The sequence below is a fragment of the Heterodontus francisci genome, chromosome 23 (assembly GCF_036365525.1).
Source record: "Heterodontus francisci isolate sHetFra1 chromosome 23, sHetFra1.hap1, whole genome shotgun sequence".
NCBI classification, from domain to species: Eukaryota; Metazoa; Chordata; class Chondrichthyes; order Heterodontiformes; family Heterodontidae; genus Heterodontus; species Heterodontus francisci.
The window spans coordinates 533,213-553,518 of NC_090393.1; the positions used below are offsets into that span (position 1 = coordinate 533,213).

Here is a 20,306-nt window from a genome sequence, read left to right on the forward strand (position 1 = left end):
TTGTGTTTCAGTGAGATCACCTCTCTTCTAAACACCAGAGAGTATCGGCTCATTTCACTTAGCCATCATCGTAGGATGTGCCTCTCATCCCAGGGACCAATCTAGTGAGCTTTCGCTGCACTCTCTCCAATGCAAGTACATCCTTTTTTAAATCGGGAGACCAAAACTGCGCACAGTATTCCAAATGTGCTCTCGCCAAAATCCTGTACAATTGTAGCAATACTTATTCCTGTATTCCCATCCCCTTGCAATAAAGGCCAACACGCTATTTGCCTTCCTAATTGTTTACTCGACCAGCATGTTAACTTTCTACATTCCTTGTTCATGCATTTTCAAGTCTCTTTGGACAAGTTTCACACCTTTTATATAAAAAAAAAAATCCTGCTTTTCTATTCATACAACCAAAGTGCATAACTTCACACTTCCCTACATTATAATCCATCTGCCATCTTGTTACCCAGTCACTTTTTTTTATTTCATTCATGGGATGTGGGCATCACTGGCTAAGCCAGCATTTATTGACCATCCTAATTGCCCTTGAGAAGGTGGTGGTGAGCTGCCTTCTTGAACCGCTGCAGTCCATGTGGGGTAGGTACACCCACAGTGCTGTTAGGAAGGGAGTTCCAGGATTTTGACCCAGCGACCGTGAAGGAGCGGCGATATAGTTCCAAGTCAGGATGGTGTGTGACTTGGATGGGAACTTGCGGGTGGTGTTCCCATGCATCTGCTGCTCTTGTCCTTAGAGGTGGTAGAGGTTGTGGGTTTGGAAAGTGCTGTCTAAGGAGCGTTGCTGCAGTGCAGCTTGTAGATGGCACATGCTGCTGCCACTGTGCATCGGTGGTGGAGGGAGTGAATGTTTGTGGATGAGGTGCTGATCAAGCGAGCTGCTTTGTCCTGGATGGTGTCGAGCTTCTTGAGTGTTGTTGGAGCTGCACCCATCCAGGTAAGTGGAGAGTATTCCATCACACTCCTGACTTGTGCCTTGTAGATGGTGGACAGGCTTTGGGGAGTCGGGAGGTGAGTTACTCACCACAGGATCTGGCCTCTGACCTGCTCTTGTAGCCATGGTATTTATATGGCTACTCCAGTTCAGTTTCTGGTCAATGGCAACCCCCAGGATGTTGATAGTGGGGGATTTAGCGATGGTAATGCCATTGAATGTCAAGCTGCGATGGTTAGATACTCTCTTGTTGGAGATGGTCATTGCCTGGCACTTGTGTGGGTCAAATGTCACTTGCCACGAATTAGAATTAGAACATTAGAACATGACAGCGCAGTACAGGCCCTTCGGCCCTCGATGTTGTGCCGACCTGTGAAACCATCTGACCTACACTATTCCATTTTCATCCATATGTCTATCCAATGACCACTTAAATGCCCTTAAAGTTGGCGAGTCTACTACTGTTGCAGGCAGGGCGTTCCACGTCCCTACTACTCTCTGCGTAAAGAAACTACCTCTGACATCTGTCCTATATCTATCACCCCTCAACTTAAAGCTATGTCCCCTCGTGTTTGCCATCACCATCCGAGGAAAAAGACTCTCACTATCCACCCTATCTAACCCTCTGATTATCTTATGTGTCTCTATTAAGTCACCTCTCCTCCTCCTTCTCTCCAACGAAAACAACCTCAAGTCCCTCAGTCTTTCCTCGTAAGACCTTCCCTCCATACCAGGCAACATCCTAGTAAATCTCCTCTGCACCCTTTCCAAAGCTTCCACATCCTTCCTATAATGCGGTGACCAGAACTGCACGCAGTACTCCAGGTGCGGTCTCACCAGAGTTTTGCACAGCTGCAGCATGACCTCGTGGCTCCGAAACTCGATCCCCCTACTAATAAAAGCTAACACACCATATGCCTTCTTAACAGCCCTATTGACCTGGGTAGCAACCTTCAGGGATTTATGCACCTGGACACCAAGATCTCTCTGTTCATCTACACTACCAAGAATCTTCCCATTAGCCCAGTACTCTGCATTCCTGTTACTCCTTCCAAAGTGAATCACCTCGCACTTTTCCGCATTAAACTCCATTTGCCATCTCTCAGCCCAGCTCTGCAGCCTATCTATGTCCCTCTGTACCCTACAACATCCTTCGGCACTATCCACAACTCCACCGACCTTCGTGTCATCCGCAAATTTACTAACCCACCCTTTTACACCCTCTTCCAGGTCATTTATAAAAATGACAAACAGCAGTGGCCCCAAAACAGATCCTTGCGGTACACCACTAGTAACTAAACTCCAGGATGAACATTTGCCATCAACCACCACCCTCTGTCTTCTTTCAGCTAGCCAATTTCTGGTCCAAAGCTCTAAATCACCTTCAACCCCATACTTCCGTATTTTCTGCAATAGCCTACCGTGGGGAACCTTATCAAACGCCTTACTGAAATCCATATTCACCACATCCACGGCTTTACCCTCATCCACCTGTTTGGTCACCTTCTCGAAAAACTCAATAAGGTTTGTGAGGAACGACCTACCCGTCACAAAACTGTGCTGACTATCGCTAATGAACTTATTCTTTTCAAGATGATTATAAATCCTGTCTCTTGTAACCTTTTCCAACATTTTACCCACAACCGAAGTAAGGCTCACAGGTCTATAATTACCAGGGCTGTCTCTACTCCCCTTCTTGAACAAGGGGACAACATTTGCTATCCTCCAGTCTTCCGGCACTATTCCTATCGACAATGACGACATAAAGATCAAGGACAAAGGCTCTGCAATCTCCTCCATAGCTTCCCAGAGAATCCTAGGATAAATCCCATCTGGCCCAGGGGACTTATCTATTTTCACACTTTCCAAAATTGATAACACCTCCTCCTTGTGGACCTCAATCCCATCTAGCCTAGTAGCCGGAATCTCAGTATTCTCTTCGACAACATTTTCTTTCTCTACTGTAAATACTGATGCAAAATATTCATTTAACACTTCCCCTATCTCCTCTGATTCCACACACAACTTCCCACTACTATCCTTGATTGGCCCTAATCTAACTCTAGTCATTCTTTTATTCCTGATATACCTATAGAAAGCCTTAGGGTTTTCCCTGACCCTATCCGCCAATGACTTCTCGTGTCCTCTCCTTGCTCTTCTTAGCTCTCCCTTTAGATCCTTCCTGGCTAGCTTGTAACTCTCAAACTTATCAGCCCAAGCCTGGATATTGTCCAGGTCTTGCTGCATTTCTACACGGACTGCCTCAGTATTTGAGGAGTTGCGAATGGTGCTGAACATTGTGCAATCATCAGCGAACATCCTCACTTCAGACCTTATGAAGGAAGGAAGGTCATTGATGAAGCAGCTGAAGATGGTTGGGCCTTGGACACTACCCTGAGGAACTCCTGCATTGATGTCCTGGAGCTGAGGTGATTGACCTCCAACGACCACAACCGTCTTTCTTTGCACTAGGTTTGACTCCAACCAGCAGAGAGTTTTCCCCCTGATTCCCATTGAATCGAGTTTTGCTCGGGCTCCTTGATGCCATACTCGGTCAAATGCTGCCTTGATGTCAAGGGCAGTCGTTCTCACCTCACCTCTAGAGTTCAGCTCTTTTGTCCATGTTTGCACCAAGGCTTTAATGAGGTCAGGAGCTGAGTGGCCCTGGTGGAATCCAAACTGAGCGTCACTGAGCAGGTTATTGCCAAGCAAGTGCTACTTGATGGCACTGTTGATGACCCCTTCCATCATTTTACTGATTGAAAGTAGACTGATGGGGCGGTAATTGGCCGGGTTGGAATTGCCCTGCTTTTTGTGTGCAGGACATACCTGGGCAATTTTCCACATTGCCAGGTAGTTGCCAGTGTTGTAGCTGTACTGGAACAGCTTGGCTAGGGGTGTGGCAAGTTCTGGAGCACAGGTCTTCAGTGCGAATGCCAGAATATTGTCAGGGCCCATAGCCTTTGCAGTATCCAGTGCCTTCAGTCGTTTCTGTACTGTTCTTTGTTCTTTGTTTCTTGATATGGAGTGAATTGAATTGGCTGAAGTCTGGCATCTGTAATGCTGGGGACTTCAGGAGGAGGCCGAGATGGATCATCAACTTGGCACTTCTGGCTGAAGATTGCTGCAAATGCTTCTGCCTTATCTTTCGCACCAATGTACTGGGCTCCCCCATCATTGAGGATGGGGATATTTGTGGAGCCACCTCCTCCAGTTAGTTGTTTAATTATCCACCACCATTCATGGCTGGATGTGGCAGGACTGCAGAGCTTCGATCTGATCCGTTGGTTATGGGATCGCTTAGCTCTGTCTATTGCATGCTGCTTACGCAGTTTGGCACACAAGTAGTCCGGTGTTGTAGCTTCACCAGGTTGACACCTCATTTTGAGGTTTGCCTCATGCTGCTCCTGGCATGCCCTCCTGCACTCTTCATTGAACCAGGGTTGATCTCCTGGTTTGATGGTAATGGTAGAGTGGGGGATATGCTGGGCCATGAGGTTACAGATTGTGGTTGAGAGCAATTCTGCTGCTGCTGATGGCCCACAGCACCTCATGGATGCCCTGTTTTGCATTGCTAGATCTGTTCAAAATCTATCCCATTTAGCGCGGTGATAGTGCCACACAACACGATGGACGGTATCCTCAATGTGAAGGCGGGACTTGGTCTCCACAAGGACTGTGCGTTGGTCACGCCCACCAATACTGTCATGGACAGATGCATCTGCAGCAGGCAGATTTGGTGAGGACAAGGTAAAGTATGTTTTTCCCTCGTGTTGGTTCCTCCACTACCTGTCGCAGACTCAGTCTCGCAGCTATGTCCTTTTAGTGCTCAGTCAGTCGTGGTGCTACCGAGCCACTCTTGGTGATGTACATTGAAGTCCCCCACCCAGAGTACATTCTGCACCCTTGCCAACCTCAGTGCTTCCTCCAAGTGCTGTTCAACATGGAGGAGTACTGACTCATCAGCTGAGGGAGGGCGGTAGGTGGTATAAAGAACAAAGAAAATTACAGCATAGGAACAGGCCCTTCGACCATCCAAGCCTGCGCCGATCCAGATCCTCCATCTAAACCTGTTGCCTATTTTCTAAGGGTCTGTATCTCTTTGATTCCTGCCCATTCATGTATCTGTCCAGATACATCTTAAAAGACGCTATCGTGCCCGCGTCTACCACCTCCGCTGGCAACGCGTTCCAGGCACCCACCACCCTCTGCGTAATGAACTTTCCATGCATATTCCCCCTAAACTTTTCCCCTCTCACTTTGAACTCGTGACGCCTAGTAATTGAATCCCCCACTCTGGGGGGGGGGGTGGGGGGGAAAGCTTCTTGCTATCCACCCTGTCTATACCTCTCATGATTTTGTACACCTCAATCAGGTCCCCCCTCAACCTCCGTCTTTCTAATGAAAATAATCCTAATCTACTCAACCTCTCTTCATAGCTAGCGCCCTCCATACCAGGCAACATCCTGGTGAACCTCCTCTGCACCCTCTCCAAAGCATCCACATCCTTTTGGTAATGTGGCGACCAGAACTGCACGCAGTATTCCAAATGTGGCCGAACCAAAGTCTTATACAACTGTAACATGACCTGCCAACTCTTGTACTCAATACCCCATCCGATGAAGGAAAGCATGCCGTATGCCTTCTTGACCACTCTATTGACCTGCGTTGCCACCTTCAGGGAACAATGGACCTGAACGCTCAAATCTCTCTGTCCATCAATTTTCCCCAGGACCTTTCCATTTACTGTATAGTTCACTCTTGAATTGGATCTTCCAAAATGCATCACCTCGCATTTGCCCTGATTGAACTCCATCTGCCATTTCTCTGCCCAACTCTCCAATCTATCTATATTCTGCTGTATTCTCTGACAGTCCCCTTCACTATCTGCTACTCCACCAATCTTAGTGTCGTCTGCAAACTTGCTGATCAGACCCCCTATATTTTCCTCCAAATCATTTATGTATATCACAAACAACAGTGGTCCCAGCACGGATCCCTGTGGAACACCACTGGTCACACGTCTCCATTTTGAGAAACTCCCTTCCACTACTGCTCTCTGTCTCCTGTTGCCCAGCCAGTTCTTTATCCATCTAGCTAGTACACCCTGGACCCCATGCGACTTCACTTTCTCCATCAGCCTACCATGGGGAACCTTATCAAACGCCTTCCTGAAGTCCATGTATATGACATCTACAGCCCTTCCGTCATCAATCAACTTTGTCACTTCCTCAAAGAATTCTATTAAGTTGGTAAGACATGACCTTCACTGCACAAAACCATGTTGCCTATCACTGATATTCCCATTTTCTTCCAAATGGGAATAGATCCTATCCCTCAGTATCTTCTCCAGCAGCTTCCCTACCACTGATGTCAGGCTCACCGGTCTATAATTACCTGGATTATCCCTGCTACCCTTCTTAAACAAGGGGACAACATTAGCAATTCCCCAGTCCTCCAGGACCTCACCCGTGTTTAAGGATGTTGCAAAGATATCCGTTAAGGCCCCAGCTATTTCCTCTCTCGCTTCCCTCAGAAACCTGTGATAGATCCCATCCGGACCTGGGGACTTGTCCACCTTAATGCCTTTTAGAATACCCAACACTTCCTCCCTCCTTATGCCGACTTGACCTGGAGTAATCAAACATCTGTCCTTAACCTCAACATCTGTCTCTGTGAGTACTGATGCAAAGTACTCGTTTAGAATCTCACCCATTTTCTCTGACTCCACGCATAACTTTCCTCCTTTGTCCTTGAGTGGGCCAATCCTTTCTCTAGTTACCCTCTTGCTCCTTATATATGAATAAAAGGCTTTGGGATTTTCCTTAACCCTGTTTGTTAAAGATATTTCATGACCCCTTTTAGCCCTCTTAATTCCTCGTTTTAGATTGGTCCTACATTCCTGATATTCTTTCAAAGCTTCGTCTTTCTTCAGCCTCCTAGACCTTATGTATGCTTCCTTTTTCCTCTTAGCTAGTTTCACAATTTCACCTGTCATCCATGGTTCCCTAATCTTGCCATTTCTATCCCTCATTTTCACAGGAACATGTCTCTCCTGCACGCTAATCAACCTCTCTTTAAAAGCCTCCCACATATCAAATGTGGATTTATCTTCAAACAGCTGCTCCCAATCTACATTCCCGAGCTCCTGCCGAATTTTGGTATAGTTGGCCTTCCCCCAATTTAGCACTCTTCCTTTAGGACCATTCTCGTCTTTGTCCATGAGTATTCTAAAACTTACAGAATTGTGATCACTATTCCCAAAGTAGTCCTCTACTGAAACTTCAACCACCTGGCCGGGCTCATTCCCCAACACCAGGTCCAGTATGGCCCCTTCCCGAGTTGGACTATTTACATACTGCTCTAGAAAACCCTCCTGGATGCTCCTTACAAATTCTGCTCCATCTAGATCTCTAACAGTGAGTGAATCCCAGTCAATGTTGGGAAAATTAAAATCTCCTATCACCACCGCCCTGTTGCTCCTACATCTTTCCATAATCTGTTTACATATTTGTACCTCTATCTCACGCTCGCTGTTGGGAGGCCTGTAGTACAGCCCCAACATTGTTACCGCACCCTTCCTATTTCTGAGTTCTGCCCATATTGCCTCACTGCTCGAGTCCTCCATAGTGCCCTCCTTCAGCACAGCTGTGATATCCTCTTTGACCAGGAATGCAACTCCCCTACCCCTTTTACCTCCCTGTCTATCCCGCCTGAAGCATCGATATCCTGGGATATTTAGTTGCTAATCGTGTCCTTCCCTCAACCAAGTCTCAGTAATAGCAATAACATCATACTCCCAGGTACTAATCCAAGCCCTAAGTTCATCTGGTTTGCTTGCCCATGTTTGACCTGATGCCATGAGACATCATGGGGTCCGGAGTCGATGTTGAAGACTCCCAGGGCAACTCCCTCCCTACTGTAGACCACTGTCCCGCCACCAGTGGTACAGGACATACCCAGGGATGGTGATGGCAGTGTCTGGGACATTGTCTGTAAGGTATGATTCTGTGAGTATGACTGTCAGGCTGTTGCTTGACTAGTCTGTGGGACAGCTCTCCCAACTTTAGCACAAGTCCCCAGATGTTGTTAAGGAGGACTTTGCAGGGTCAACAGGGCTGGGTTTGCCTCGGTCGATGTCGGGTGGTCTGTCCGGTTTCATTCCTTTCTATTGACTTCGTAGTGGATAGGTACAATTGAGTGGCTTGCTAGGCCATTTCAGAGGGCATTTAAGAGTTAACCACATTGCTGTGGGTCTGGAGTCACATGTAGGCCAGACCAGGTAAGAACAGTAGATTTCCTTCCCTAAAGGACATTAGTGAACCAGATGGGTTTTTACAACTATCGACAATGGCCATCATTAGACTAGCTTTTAATTCCAGATTTATTAATTAAATTCCAATTCCACCTTCTGCTGTGGTGGGATTTGAACCCATGTCTCCAGATCAATACTTTGGGTTACTAGTCCAGTGACAATACCACTACGCTACCGCCTCCCCACTTAATCTGTCTATATCTTTTTTGCAGCCTCTGTCCTTTCCACAGCTTACTTGCATTAAAAATTCCCATTTATTTTTATTCGTTCATGGGATGTGGGCATCGCTGGCAAGACCAGCATTTATTGCCCATCCCTAATTGCCCTTGAGGAGGTGGTGGTGAGCTGCCTTCTTGAACCGCTGCAGTCCATGTGGTGCAGGTACACCCACAGTGCTGTTCGGGAGGGAGTTCCAGGATTTTGACCCAGTAACAGTGAAGGAACGGTGATATAGTTCCAAGTCAGGATGGTGCGTGACTTGGAGGGGAACTTGCAGGTGGTGGTGTTCCCATGCATTTGCTGCCCTTGTCCTTCTCGATGGTGGAGGTCGCGGGTTTGGAAGGTGCTGTCTAAGGAGCCATTGATGAGTTTCCGCAGTGTATCTAGTAGATGGTACACACTGCTGCCACTGTGCGTTGGTGTTGGAGGGAGTGAATGTGTGTGGATGGGGTGCCAATCAAGCGGGCTGCTTTGTCCTGGATGATTAGCTTCATGAGTGTTGTTGGAGCTGCACCCATCCAGGCAAGTGGAGAGTATTCCATCACACTCCTGACTTGTGCCTTGTAGATTGTTGACAGGTTTTGGGGAGTCAGGAGGTGAGTTACTCGCTGCAGAATTCCCAATCTCTGACTTGCTCTTGTAGCCACAGTATTCATTTGGCTAGTCCAGTTCAGTTTCTGATCAATGGTAACCCCCAGGATGTTGTTCGTGGGGGATTCAGCAATAGTAATGCCATTGAATGCCAAGGGGAGATGGTTAGATTCTCTCTTGTTTGAGATGGCCATTGCCTGGCACTTGCGTGGTGTGAATGTTATTTGCCACTTATCAGCCCAAGCCTGGATGTTGTCTAGGTCTTGCTGGATGCAGACATGGATTGCTTCAGTATCTGACGAGTTGTGAATGGTGCTGAACATTGTGCAATCATCAGTGAACATCCCCACTTCTGACCTTATGATGGAGAGAAGGTCATTGAAGCAGCTGAAGATGGTTAGACCTAGGACACTACCCTGAAGAGCTCCTGCAGTGATGTCCTGGAGCTCAGATGATTGACCTCCAACAACCACAATCATCTATCTTTTGTGCTAGGTATGGAATCACAAAATGGTCCTAAAAAGCCCGTCCCTTATTTGGAGACTGACCCTGTGTTCTAGATTCCCCAACTGGGGGAAGCAGTTTCTCAGCATCTACCTCATCAAGCCCCTTGGGTATTTTATATGTTAGATTGCCTCTCATTCATCTAAACGCCTGAGAACATAAGCCCATTGTATGCGATCTCTCCTAATAGGATGATCCAGGAACCAGCATAATGAACCTTTGTTGTGCTCCCTCAAGGGAAAGTATCTATTTCCTTTGTTAAGGAGACAAAAACAGCCCACAGTACACCAGGTATGGCCTCACCAATGGCCTGTATAATTAAGACTTCTTTACTCTTGCAATCCAATTCCTTTTGTAACAAAAGCTAATGTACCACTTGTTGTACCTTCATGTTCACTTTGTGATTCATGTACAAGGACACCAAGGCCCTTCTGAATGCAAACATTTCCCAGTGTCTTTACCATTCAAAAAGTATTCTGCTTTTTTACTTTTCCAACCAAAGTGGATAACTTTACACTGTTGCATTCTATTCCATCTGCCATGTTCTTGCCCACTCACCCAACCTGTCTATGTTCCTCTTTATGTCCTATTCACAACTTACATTTCCACCTAGCTTTGTATTATCAAACCTGGATACGTTGCACTACGTCCCCTCATAAGTCATTAATATAGATTGTGAATAGTTGAGGCCCAATTACTGATCCCTGCAGTACCCTGCTAGTTGCAGCCTGCCAACCTGAAAATGTCCTTTTTATTCCTACACTCTGTTTGCTGTTCACTAACCAATTCTTAATCATGCTAATATATTAAACCCCAAAGACACATTGTACAGCGAGCTCGCCACTGGTATCAGACCCACCGGCCGTCCATGTCTCCGTTATAAAGACGTCTGCAAACGCGACATGAAATCGTGTGACATTGATCACAAGTCGTGGGAGTCAGTTGCCAGCATTCGCCAGAGCTGGCGGGCAGCCATAAAGACAGGGCTAAATTGTGGCGAGTCGAAGAGACTTAGTAGTTGGCAGGAAAAAAGACAGAGGCGCAAGGGGAGAGCCAACTGTGCAGCAGCCCCAACAAACAAATTTCTCTGCAGCACCTGTGGAAGAGCCTGTCACTCCAGAATTGGCCTTTATAGCCACTCCAGGCGCTGCTTCACAAACCACTGACCACCTCCAGGCGCGTATCCATTGTCTCTCGAGATAAGGAGGCCCAAAAGAAATATTAAACCTAATCCCATAAGTCCTAATTTTGTCCTAACTTCTTGTATGATACCTTTATCGAATGCTTTTTGGAATTCCAAATGCACTACATCCACCTGTTTGTTTTTCCCCTTTATTCATGCTACTCATTAAATCCACAGGGCGCTGTAACAGATTTGTCAAACAGGATTTCCCTTTCATAAATCCGTGATGACTGATTAATCTTGTGATTTCCGAAGTGCCATTTTATCTCATCCCTAATAGATTCTGGCATCTTGCTTACTACTGATAAGCCAACTGGCTTATAGTTCTCTGTTTCCTCTCTTCCTCCTTTCTTTAAATAGTGTAGTTATGTTTGCTACCTTCTAATCCTTGAACTCTCCTAGAATCTAAGGAATTCTGGAAGATCAAAATCACTGCATTCACTTTAGATTAATCAGCTGAAGGAGGATGATGGGTGTTAATCAGCAGGAGGTTTCCTTGCCCAGGTTTGACTTGATGCTATAAGACTTCATGGGGTCTGGAGTCAATGAGTACTCCCAGGGTCACGTCCTCCTGACTGTATACCACTGCGCTGCCACCTCTGGCAGGTCTGTACTGCCAGTGGGATAGGAAATGCCCAGAAATGATGGTGGTGGAGTCCGGGACACTGGCCGTAAGGTATTATTCTTTGAGTAACCTGTCAAGCTTTTTCTCCTTCCTAAAGAACTTGCATTGGCACAGTACATACAACGTGGGTGGATATAGAGTAATGCTGCGGGCACTAGTCGAACAAACTCTTATGTTCTGGTTGATATGGAGCTTTTGAGTTTTGCAGCTGCAGCCATATAGATGAGTGGTGAACAGCAAAGACTTGGATTTCTGTAGACCCTTTCATGACTCAATGTCCCAAAGTCCTTCACAACCAAAAAAGTACTTTTGAAGTGTAGTCACTGTTATGTCGGAAACATTGTAGCCAATTTGCACACAGCAATTCCTACAAACAGCAATGAGATAACGACCAGATGATCTGTTTTAGTGATGTTGCTTGAGGGGCAAATGTTGTCCAGGACCCCAGGGAGAACTTTACTGCTAGAACGCAAGAAATAGGAGTGGGAGTAGATCATATGGCCTGTTGAACCTGCTCTGCCACTCTGCTCTGCTTTGAATAGTGCAGTTATATCCACCGAAGGCAGCAGGTGGGGCCTGGGTTTATCATCTGATCTGAAAAATGACACCTCCAACAGTGCAGCGCTTGCTCAGTCCTGTCATAGTCGGAGAGTCGTACAGCATAGAAACAGGCCCTTCGGCCCACCGTGTCCATGCCGACCATAATGCCTATCTATACTAATCCCACCTGCCTGTATTAACTCCATATCCCTCTATGCCTTGCTCATTCAAGTACCTGTCCAGATGCCTCTTAAATGTCGCTACTGTTCCTGCCTCCACCACCTCCTCAGGCAGCTCATTCCAGATACCCACTATTCTTTGTGTGAAAAATTTACCCCTTTGATCCCCTTTAAACCTCCTCCTTCTCACCTTAAATCTATGCCCTCTAGTTTTAGTCACCCCTACCATGGGAAACAGACTCTGGCTATCTACCCTATCTATGCTTCTCATAATTTTATATACCTCTATCATGTTCCCCTCTCAGCCTCCTTCGCTCCAGGGAAAACAGACCCAGCCTATCCAATCTCTCTTTATAACTCAAGCCCTCCAAACCAGGCAACATCCTTGTGAATCTTTTCTGCACCCTCTCTAACTTAATCACATCTTTCCTGTAGTGCGGCGACCAGAACGGCACACAGTACTCCAAATGCGGCCGAACCAACATTATGTTCAACTGTAACATGACGTCCCAACTCTTGTACTCAATGCCTCGGCCGATGAAGGCAAGCATGCCATACGCCTTCTTCACCACCCTGTCTACCTGTGTTGTCACTTTCAGGGAACTATGTACTTGCACCCCAAGGTCTCTCTGCTCAACAACACTCCCCACGGCCCTGCCATTCACTGTATATGTCCTGCCCTGGTTTAACTTCCCAAAATGCATCATTTCACACTTATCTGCGTTAAATTCCATTTGCCAATCTCTTGCCCACTTTCCCAGTTGATCTATATCCTGTTGTAACCTTAGACAACCTTCTTCACTGTCCACTATACCACCAATTTTTGTGTCATCTGCAAACTTACTAATCATGCCCCCTACATTCAAATCCAAGTCATTAACATATATGACAAACAACGGAGGGCCCAGCACCGATCCCTGCGGCACACCACTGGTCACCGGCCTCCAATCTGAAAAACAACCCTCCACTACCACCCTCTGCCTCCTATCACCAAGCCAATTTTGTAACCAATTGGTTAGCTGACCCTGGATCCCATGTGTTCGAACCTTCTGGACCAGCCCACCATGCGGGACCTTGTCAAAGGCCTTGCTAAAGTCCATGTAGACAACATCCATCGTCCTGCCCTCGTCAATCCTCTTGGGCACCACCTCAAAAAAAAAACTCAATCAAATTCGTGAGACATGATTTCCCACGCACAAAGCCATGCTGACTATCCCTAATCAGACCTTGCCTTTCAAAATGCATCTAAATCCTGTCTCTCAGAATCCCTTCCAAGAACTTTCCGACCACTGATGTGAGGCTCACCGGCCTGTAGTTCCCCGGCTTACCCCTGCTGCCCTTCTTAAATAAAGGCACAACATTAGCTATCCTCCACTCTTCCGGTACCTCACCCGTGGCTAACGATGATACAAAAATCTCTGCCAGGGCCCCAGCAATCTCCTGCCTTGCTTCCCATAGCATCCTAGGATACATCTGGACAGGCCCTGGGGATTTATCCACCTTAATGTGCTTCAAAACCTCCAACACCCCCTCCTTTGTCATGTTGATATGCTCCAGGATATCACTGTTTCCTCCCTTTAACTCACTAGCTTCCATGATCTTCTCCATGGTAAATACAGACCCTTCAACAATGCTGCATCTCCTCAGTACTGCTCTAGAGTGGGACTTCAACCCACCACCTTCTGGCTCCAGTGCGAGCACTATTCACTGAGCCATGGCTCTATCACACTTCTGACTTGGACCTTAACGATGGTGGAGAGACTTCGAAGAATCATGATGTGAGCCTCTCGGCTAGGGAACCTAACCTCTGACCTCGTCACCATGATAATTTTGGATCATTTGGGCGCTTTGTCTGTGTTGTCACCCAAGATGATTGTCATTGATGTGCCCTTGAAGGTCGTGAGATATATGGGCTTTCTATTTTTGGAGATGATGTTTGTGCTAGGTTTAAAAACCTATTTACCAGTGGTCAGCCCAACACTGGATATGATCCAGGTCTTGGTGCAGATGTTACAAGCTGCTCTATTTTCAGAATTGTGAATTGAGCTGAATGTTGGAATAGTCTGCAAACAGCTGTGCTCTAGGCCTTTAAGGAAAGAAGGTGAATGAGCAGCTGGAGATCTTTGGGTCAAGAGCACTTTACTGAGGATTGATGGCCTCAGCTGTCAGGTTTTTTTTTTCTCCTTTCCTCTGATAACTCTAGCCACGGGAGAGTTTTCTCTGAACACTCACCACGGACATCGACTTCAGTTTTCCGAGGATTACTTGGTGTCATGTTGTCGGAGTCTAACTTGATGTTCAGGGCAGCTAACCCTCGCCCGTTCTCTGGCATTTAGCTCTTGTTTGTAGTTGGTGCAAGGCAGTGATGAGGTCTGGAGTGTGCAGACCTGGTGAATCTATTAGTAACTTTCAATTGATGTCAATATTAATGGCTTTATGGTGATTATAGGAGTTTTGTGGTTACTTTTTCAGTTTATTCCATAAGTCTTTCTTTAAGATTATTTGTTACTTATTGTATTGTGCAATCCCAGAAATCCTGTTTCTGGATTTAAATGTTTTCACCTAAGCAAAGGTTAACCCCATAGACAAAACAAAGCAAGAGGCAACTTGTTAACCTGTCTGTGTGATGGGGAAGAACCTCAAAACTCGGCATTGAAAAGTTTTGACGTCACTGACGAGGGAGAGCGAGAGCCCAGAATATAGTGTGGAAATGAGGCATCTGCAAGGGCAGTTAGGGTTGTTAACGGGGAAAACTAAGATCCTTCACTGAGGCAGAGGTTAGATGTGCTGGAGGAGAGTTGCACATCTTGTTGGAGTTAAGCAAGTTTGACTCACTAATTGGGGAGGCATAATGTGTTTTTGTGTCATTCCACTGATGTGAACAAAGTGAAAGTGGTTATAACTGGTGGCAAAAGCAAAATGCTGAAATCCCTGAAGGGAGGGACTCACTGAATCCAAATCTTGAGCAGTGATGGTATATTATGCTTGCAATATTTTTAATTTTCTTAATGTTTATTATTTAATTCCAGGGTGCAGCTTTAATGGTTGAAGACTTGCCCTATGCATTGAAACTCATCTTCAGCACTGCCTTGAAGACCTTTAATGAGACTCCATTTATTAAGAAGTCTGTGAAGGAGATAATGTGGGGATATGATGATCCACTTGTTGACTTTCTTAATCGAGTATTTCCAGGCCTTATCCCATTTAAGGGAAAGTTTGGCTTGTTCGCTGAGGTAAGGCTATTTTGTTAATACTAAAAAGTAAATCTAAAATGACTGAAGGGTTAATATGCAGGTACAGCACATAATTAGGAAAGCTAATAGAATGTTATCGTTTATTGCGAGGGGAACGGAATACAAAAGTAGGGAGGTTATGCTTCAGCTGTACAGGGCATTGGTGAGACCACATCTGGAGTACTGTGTACAGTATTGGTCTCCTTATTTAAGGAAGGATGTAAATGCGTTGGAGGCAGTACAGAGAAGGTTTACTAGACTAATACCTGGAATGGGCGGGTTGTCTTATGAGGAAAGATTGGACAGACTAGGCTTGTATCCACTGGAGTTTAGAAGAGTAAGAGGCAACTTGATTGAAACATATACGATCCTGAGGAGTCTTGACAGGGTGGATGTGGAAAGGATGTTTCCCCTTGTGGGAGAATCTAGAACTAGGGGTCACTCCTTGAAAATAAGGGGTTGCCCATTTAAGACAGAGATGAGGAGAAATTTTTTTCTGAGGGTAGTGGGTCTTTGACATTCTCTTCCTCAAAAGGCGGTGGAAGCAGAGTCTTTGAATATTTGTAAGGCAGAGGTAGATAGATTCTTGATCAGCAAGGGGGTGAAAGGTTATCGGGGGTAGGTGGGAATGTGGAGTAATCAGTTCAGCCATGAACTTATTGAATGGCAAAGCAGGCTCGAAGGGCCGAGTGGCCGACTCCTCCTAATTCGTATGTTCGTAATATTTCTGTTCAAAGTCAGTGCTTTTTTTATTCGTTCATGGGATGTGGACGTCACTGGTATTTGCTGCCCATCCCTAATTGCCGTTGATAACTGAGTGGCTTGCTCGGCCAGTTAAGAGGCACCCACATTGCTGTGGGTCTGGAGTCACAAAATAGGCCAGACCAGGTAAGGACAGCAGATTTCCTTCCCTAAAGAACACTAGTGGACCAGTTTGGGTTTTTATGACAATCGATAGTTTCATGACACCATTACTGAGACTAACTTTCAATTCCAGATTTTATTTTTATTGCTTGAATTTATTAATTTTAAATTCCACCAACTGCCACAGCAGGATTTGAACCCATGTCCTCAGGGCATTAGCCTAGATGTCTGGATTACTAATTGTGACATTACTGCTATACCACTGACTCCCCTCTTGTCTAATGTGTAGTCTCATTTGAAGTTGAACCCTCCCTTGTGCCTTCCAGGAAAGACAAAAAACTAGTTAACCAGTTCAGGATTGGTCAAACAATCTTCTCATTTCTCATTGAACAGAAGAATCAACTTTGTCCATTATTATCCAGTGTTATTTACTGTCACCTCCCAACTTGCATGCACATTTTATTTAGCAGAAATCTATTCCTGCACCTTTATCCTCACCACCCACTCCTCGTCTTTGACTGCTTCCCAAGCCCAAGTGCACTGTTTCACTGAGGACCTGGCTAATGAAGGGAAAGCAATGGATGTTGCCTATATGAATTTTAAGAGAGCCTTTTGAAGTACCACACAAAAGGCTGAAATTGAGGCTGATGGAATAGGAGGGTCAGTGTCAGTTTGGATAAACAATTGGCTTAAGGATAGAAAACAGCAAGCCATGATAAATGGTGATTGTACAGACTGGAGGATGGTAGACAGTGATGTTCCCCAAGGTTTAGTGCTCGGACCACAGCTTTTTTTTGATACTGGAATAGAGTAAAATATCAATTTGCAGATGATCTAGAATCATAGAAAGTTTAAGGCACAGACAGAGGCCACTTAGCCCATCGTGTTTGTGCCAGCTGAAAAATGATCCTCCTATTCTAATCTCACCTTCCAGCATTTGGTCCGTAGCCCTGCAGCTTGCAGCACTTGAGGTGCATATCCAGACTCCTTTTGAACGAGTTGAGGGTTTCTGCCTCAACTACCCTTTCAGGCAGTGAGTTCCAGACCCCCACCACCCTCTGGGTGAAAACTTTTTTCCTCATCTTCCCTCTACTTTTTCTACCAATCACTTTAAATCTATGCCCCCTCATCACTGACCTCTCTGCTAAGGTGAATAGACCCTTCACCTCCACTCTATACGGGCCCCTAGAATTTTGTACATTTTAATCAGATCTCCCCTCAGCCATCTGTTTCAAGGAGAACAACCCCAGCCTATGCAATCTTTCCTCATAGCTGCATTTTTCCGGTCCTGGCAACATCCTCGTAAATCTCCTCTGTGCCCTCTCTAGTGCAATTACATCCTTTCTGTAATAAGGTGACTAGAACTGCACACAGTACTCAAGTTGTGGCCTAACCAATGAGTTACTGTGCTGTACTGTTCTGTGTTCTATGTTTTATACAGTTCCAGCATAACCTCCCTGCTCTTGTATTCTATACCTCGGCTAATAAAGGAAAGGATTCCATCTGCCTACTTAACCACCTTATCGACCTGTCTTGCTACCTTCAGGGATCTGTGGATATTCACTCCAAGCTCCCTGACTTCCTCTACACTTCTCAATATTTTCCCATTAATCATGTATTCCTTTGTCTTGTTTGACCTCCCCAAATGCATCACCTCACACTTCTCCCAGGTTGAATTCCATTTGTACTTTTCAGCCCATCTGACCAAACCATCAATATCTTCCTACAGCCAACAGCTATCCTCCTTGCTATCGACTGCACAGCCAATCTTGTGTCGTGCACAAACATCTTAATCATGGCCTCTGCATTTACGTCCAAATCTGTAATATACAAAACAAAAAGCAGGGGTCCCAGTACTGAGCCCTGCTCTTAGACGGGCAAGGTTGAACAACCTGCCCCCTGATCTTGTGTGGAGGGAAATTCCTTCTGAAGACTTGAACGCATGTGAGAGCAGCAGGGAGAAGAAAATCCTAAACAGTGTGGGTGCGAGAACACAGCCCTGTTTCACGCCACTCAGGATAGGAAAGGGGTCTAATGAGGTGCCGCCATGCTGAATTGTGCCTTTCATATTTTCATGGAATGAGGTGATGATACTTAGTAGCTTTGGTGGACATCCGATCTTTTCTAGTAGTCTGAAGAGGCCACGTCTGTTGACGAGGTCAAAGGCGTTGGTGAGATCAATGAAAGCAATTTCAGTGCTATTGCCAGAATATTGTCAGGGCCCATAGCCTTTGCAGTATCCAGTGCCTTCAGTCGTTTTTTGATATCACGCGGAGTGAATTGAATTGGCTGAAGTCTGGCATCTGTGATGCTGGGGACTTCATGAGGAGGCTGAGATGGATCATCAACTCGGCACTTCTGGCTGAAGATTGTTACGAATGCTTAAGCCTTATCTTTCGCACTGATGTGCTGGGCTCCCCCATCATTGAGGATGGGAATATTTGTGGAGCCACCTTCTCCAGTTAGTTGTTTAATTGTCCACCATTCATGGCTGGATGTGGCAGGACTGCAGAGCTGATCTGATCTGTTGGTTATGGGATTGCTTAGCTCTGTCTATTGCTTTCTGCTTACGCAGTTTGGCACGCAGGTAGTCCTGTGTTGCAGCTTCACCAGGTTGACACCTCATTTTGAGGTATGCCTGGTGCTGCTCCTGGCATGCCCTCCTGCATTCTTCATTGAACCAGGGTTGGTCTCCTGGCTTGATGGTAATGGTAGAGTGGGGAATATGCCGGGGCACGAGGTTACAGATTGTGGTTGAGTACAATTCTGCTGCTGCTGTTGGCCCACAGCGCCTCATGGATGCCCAGTTTTGCATTGCTAGATCTGTTCGAAATCTATCCCATTTAGCACGGTGGTAGTGCCACACAACACGATGGACAGTATCCTCAATGTGAAGGTGGGACTTCGTCTCCACAAGGACTGTGCGGTGGTCACTCGTACCAATACTGTCATGGACAGATGCATCTGCGGCAGGCAGATTGGTGAGGACGAGGTCAAGTATATTTTTCCCTCTTTGTTCCCTCGCCACCTGCCGCAGACCCAGTCTAGCAGCTATGTCCTTTCGGACTCGGCCAGCTCGGTCAGTAGTGGTGCTACATTGAAGTCCCCCACCCAGAGTACGTTTTGTGCCCTTGCCACCCTCCGTGCTTCCTCCAAGTGGTGTTCAACATGGAGTACTGATTCATCAGCTGAGGGAGGGTGGTAGGTTTTTTAAAAGTTTTTTTTTTTGAAAAATACAGCACTGAAACAGGCCCTTCGGCCGGAGTCTGTGCCGATCATCAACCACCCATTTATACTAATCCTATATTAATCCCATATTCCCTACCACATCCCCATCTTCCCTCAATTCTCCTACCACCTACCTACACTAGGGGCAATTTACAATGGCCAATATACCTATCAACCTGCAAGTCTTTGGCTGTGGGAGGAAGCCGGAGCACCCGGTGGAAACCCACGCAGTCACAGGGAGAACTTGCAAACTCCGCACAGGCAGTACCCAGAGCCGAACCCGGGTTGCTGGAGCTGTGAGGCTGCGGTGATGGCCACTTCCGCCGTGGTAATCTGCAGGAGGTTTCCCTGCCAATGTTTGACCGAATGCCATAAGACTTCATGGGGTCCAGAGTCGATGTTGAGGACTCCCACGGCAACTCCCTCCCTACTGTATACCACTGCTGCCACCTCTATGGGGTCTGTCCTACTGGTGGAACAGGACATACCTAGGGATTGTGAGGGCAGTGTTTGGGACATTTTCTCTAAGGTATGATTCCGTGAGTATGACTGTCAGGCTGTTGCTTGACTAGTCTGTGGGACAGCTCTCCCAACTTTGATACCAGCCCCCAGATGTTAGTCAGGAGGACTTTGCAGGGTCACCAGAGCTGGGTTTGTCATTTGTCGTGCCTCGGTTGGTGCAGGCTGGTCTGTCTGGTTTCATTCCTTTCTATTGACATTGTAGCAGTCGGATACAACTGAGTGGCCTGCTAGGCCATTTCAGAGGGCATGTAAGAGTCAACCACATTGCTGTGGGTCTGGAGTCACATGGAGGCCAGACCAGGTAAGGACATCAGATTTCCTTCCCTGAAGGGCATTAGTGAACCAGATGGGTTTTAACAACAA

The 20,306-nt window shown here is 46.3% G+C and overlaps 1 protein-coding gene across 2 annotated transcripts in view; it reads left to right on the top strand.

The window, feature by feature from the left end:
- Positions 1-15,130: 15,130 nt before the first annotated feature.
- Positions 15,131-20,306, top strand: part of LOC137382514 (scavenger receptor class B member 1-like) — a 164,641-nt gene continuing 159,465 nt past the window's right edge. For both annotated transcript variants that reach the window (XM_068054485.1, XM_068054486.1), the window contains exon 1: positions 15,131-15,329. In XM_068054485.1, the coding sequence (XP_067910586.1) occupies positions 15,138-15,329 (192 nt within the window). In that variant the 5' untranslated portion in view covers positions 15,131-15,137. The remainder of the gene's footprint in view (positions 15,330-20,306) is intronic.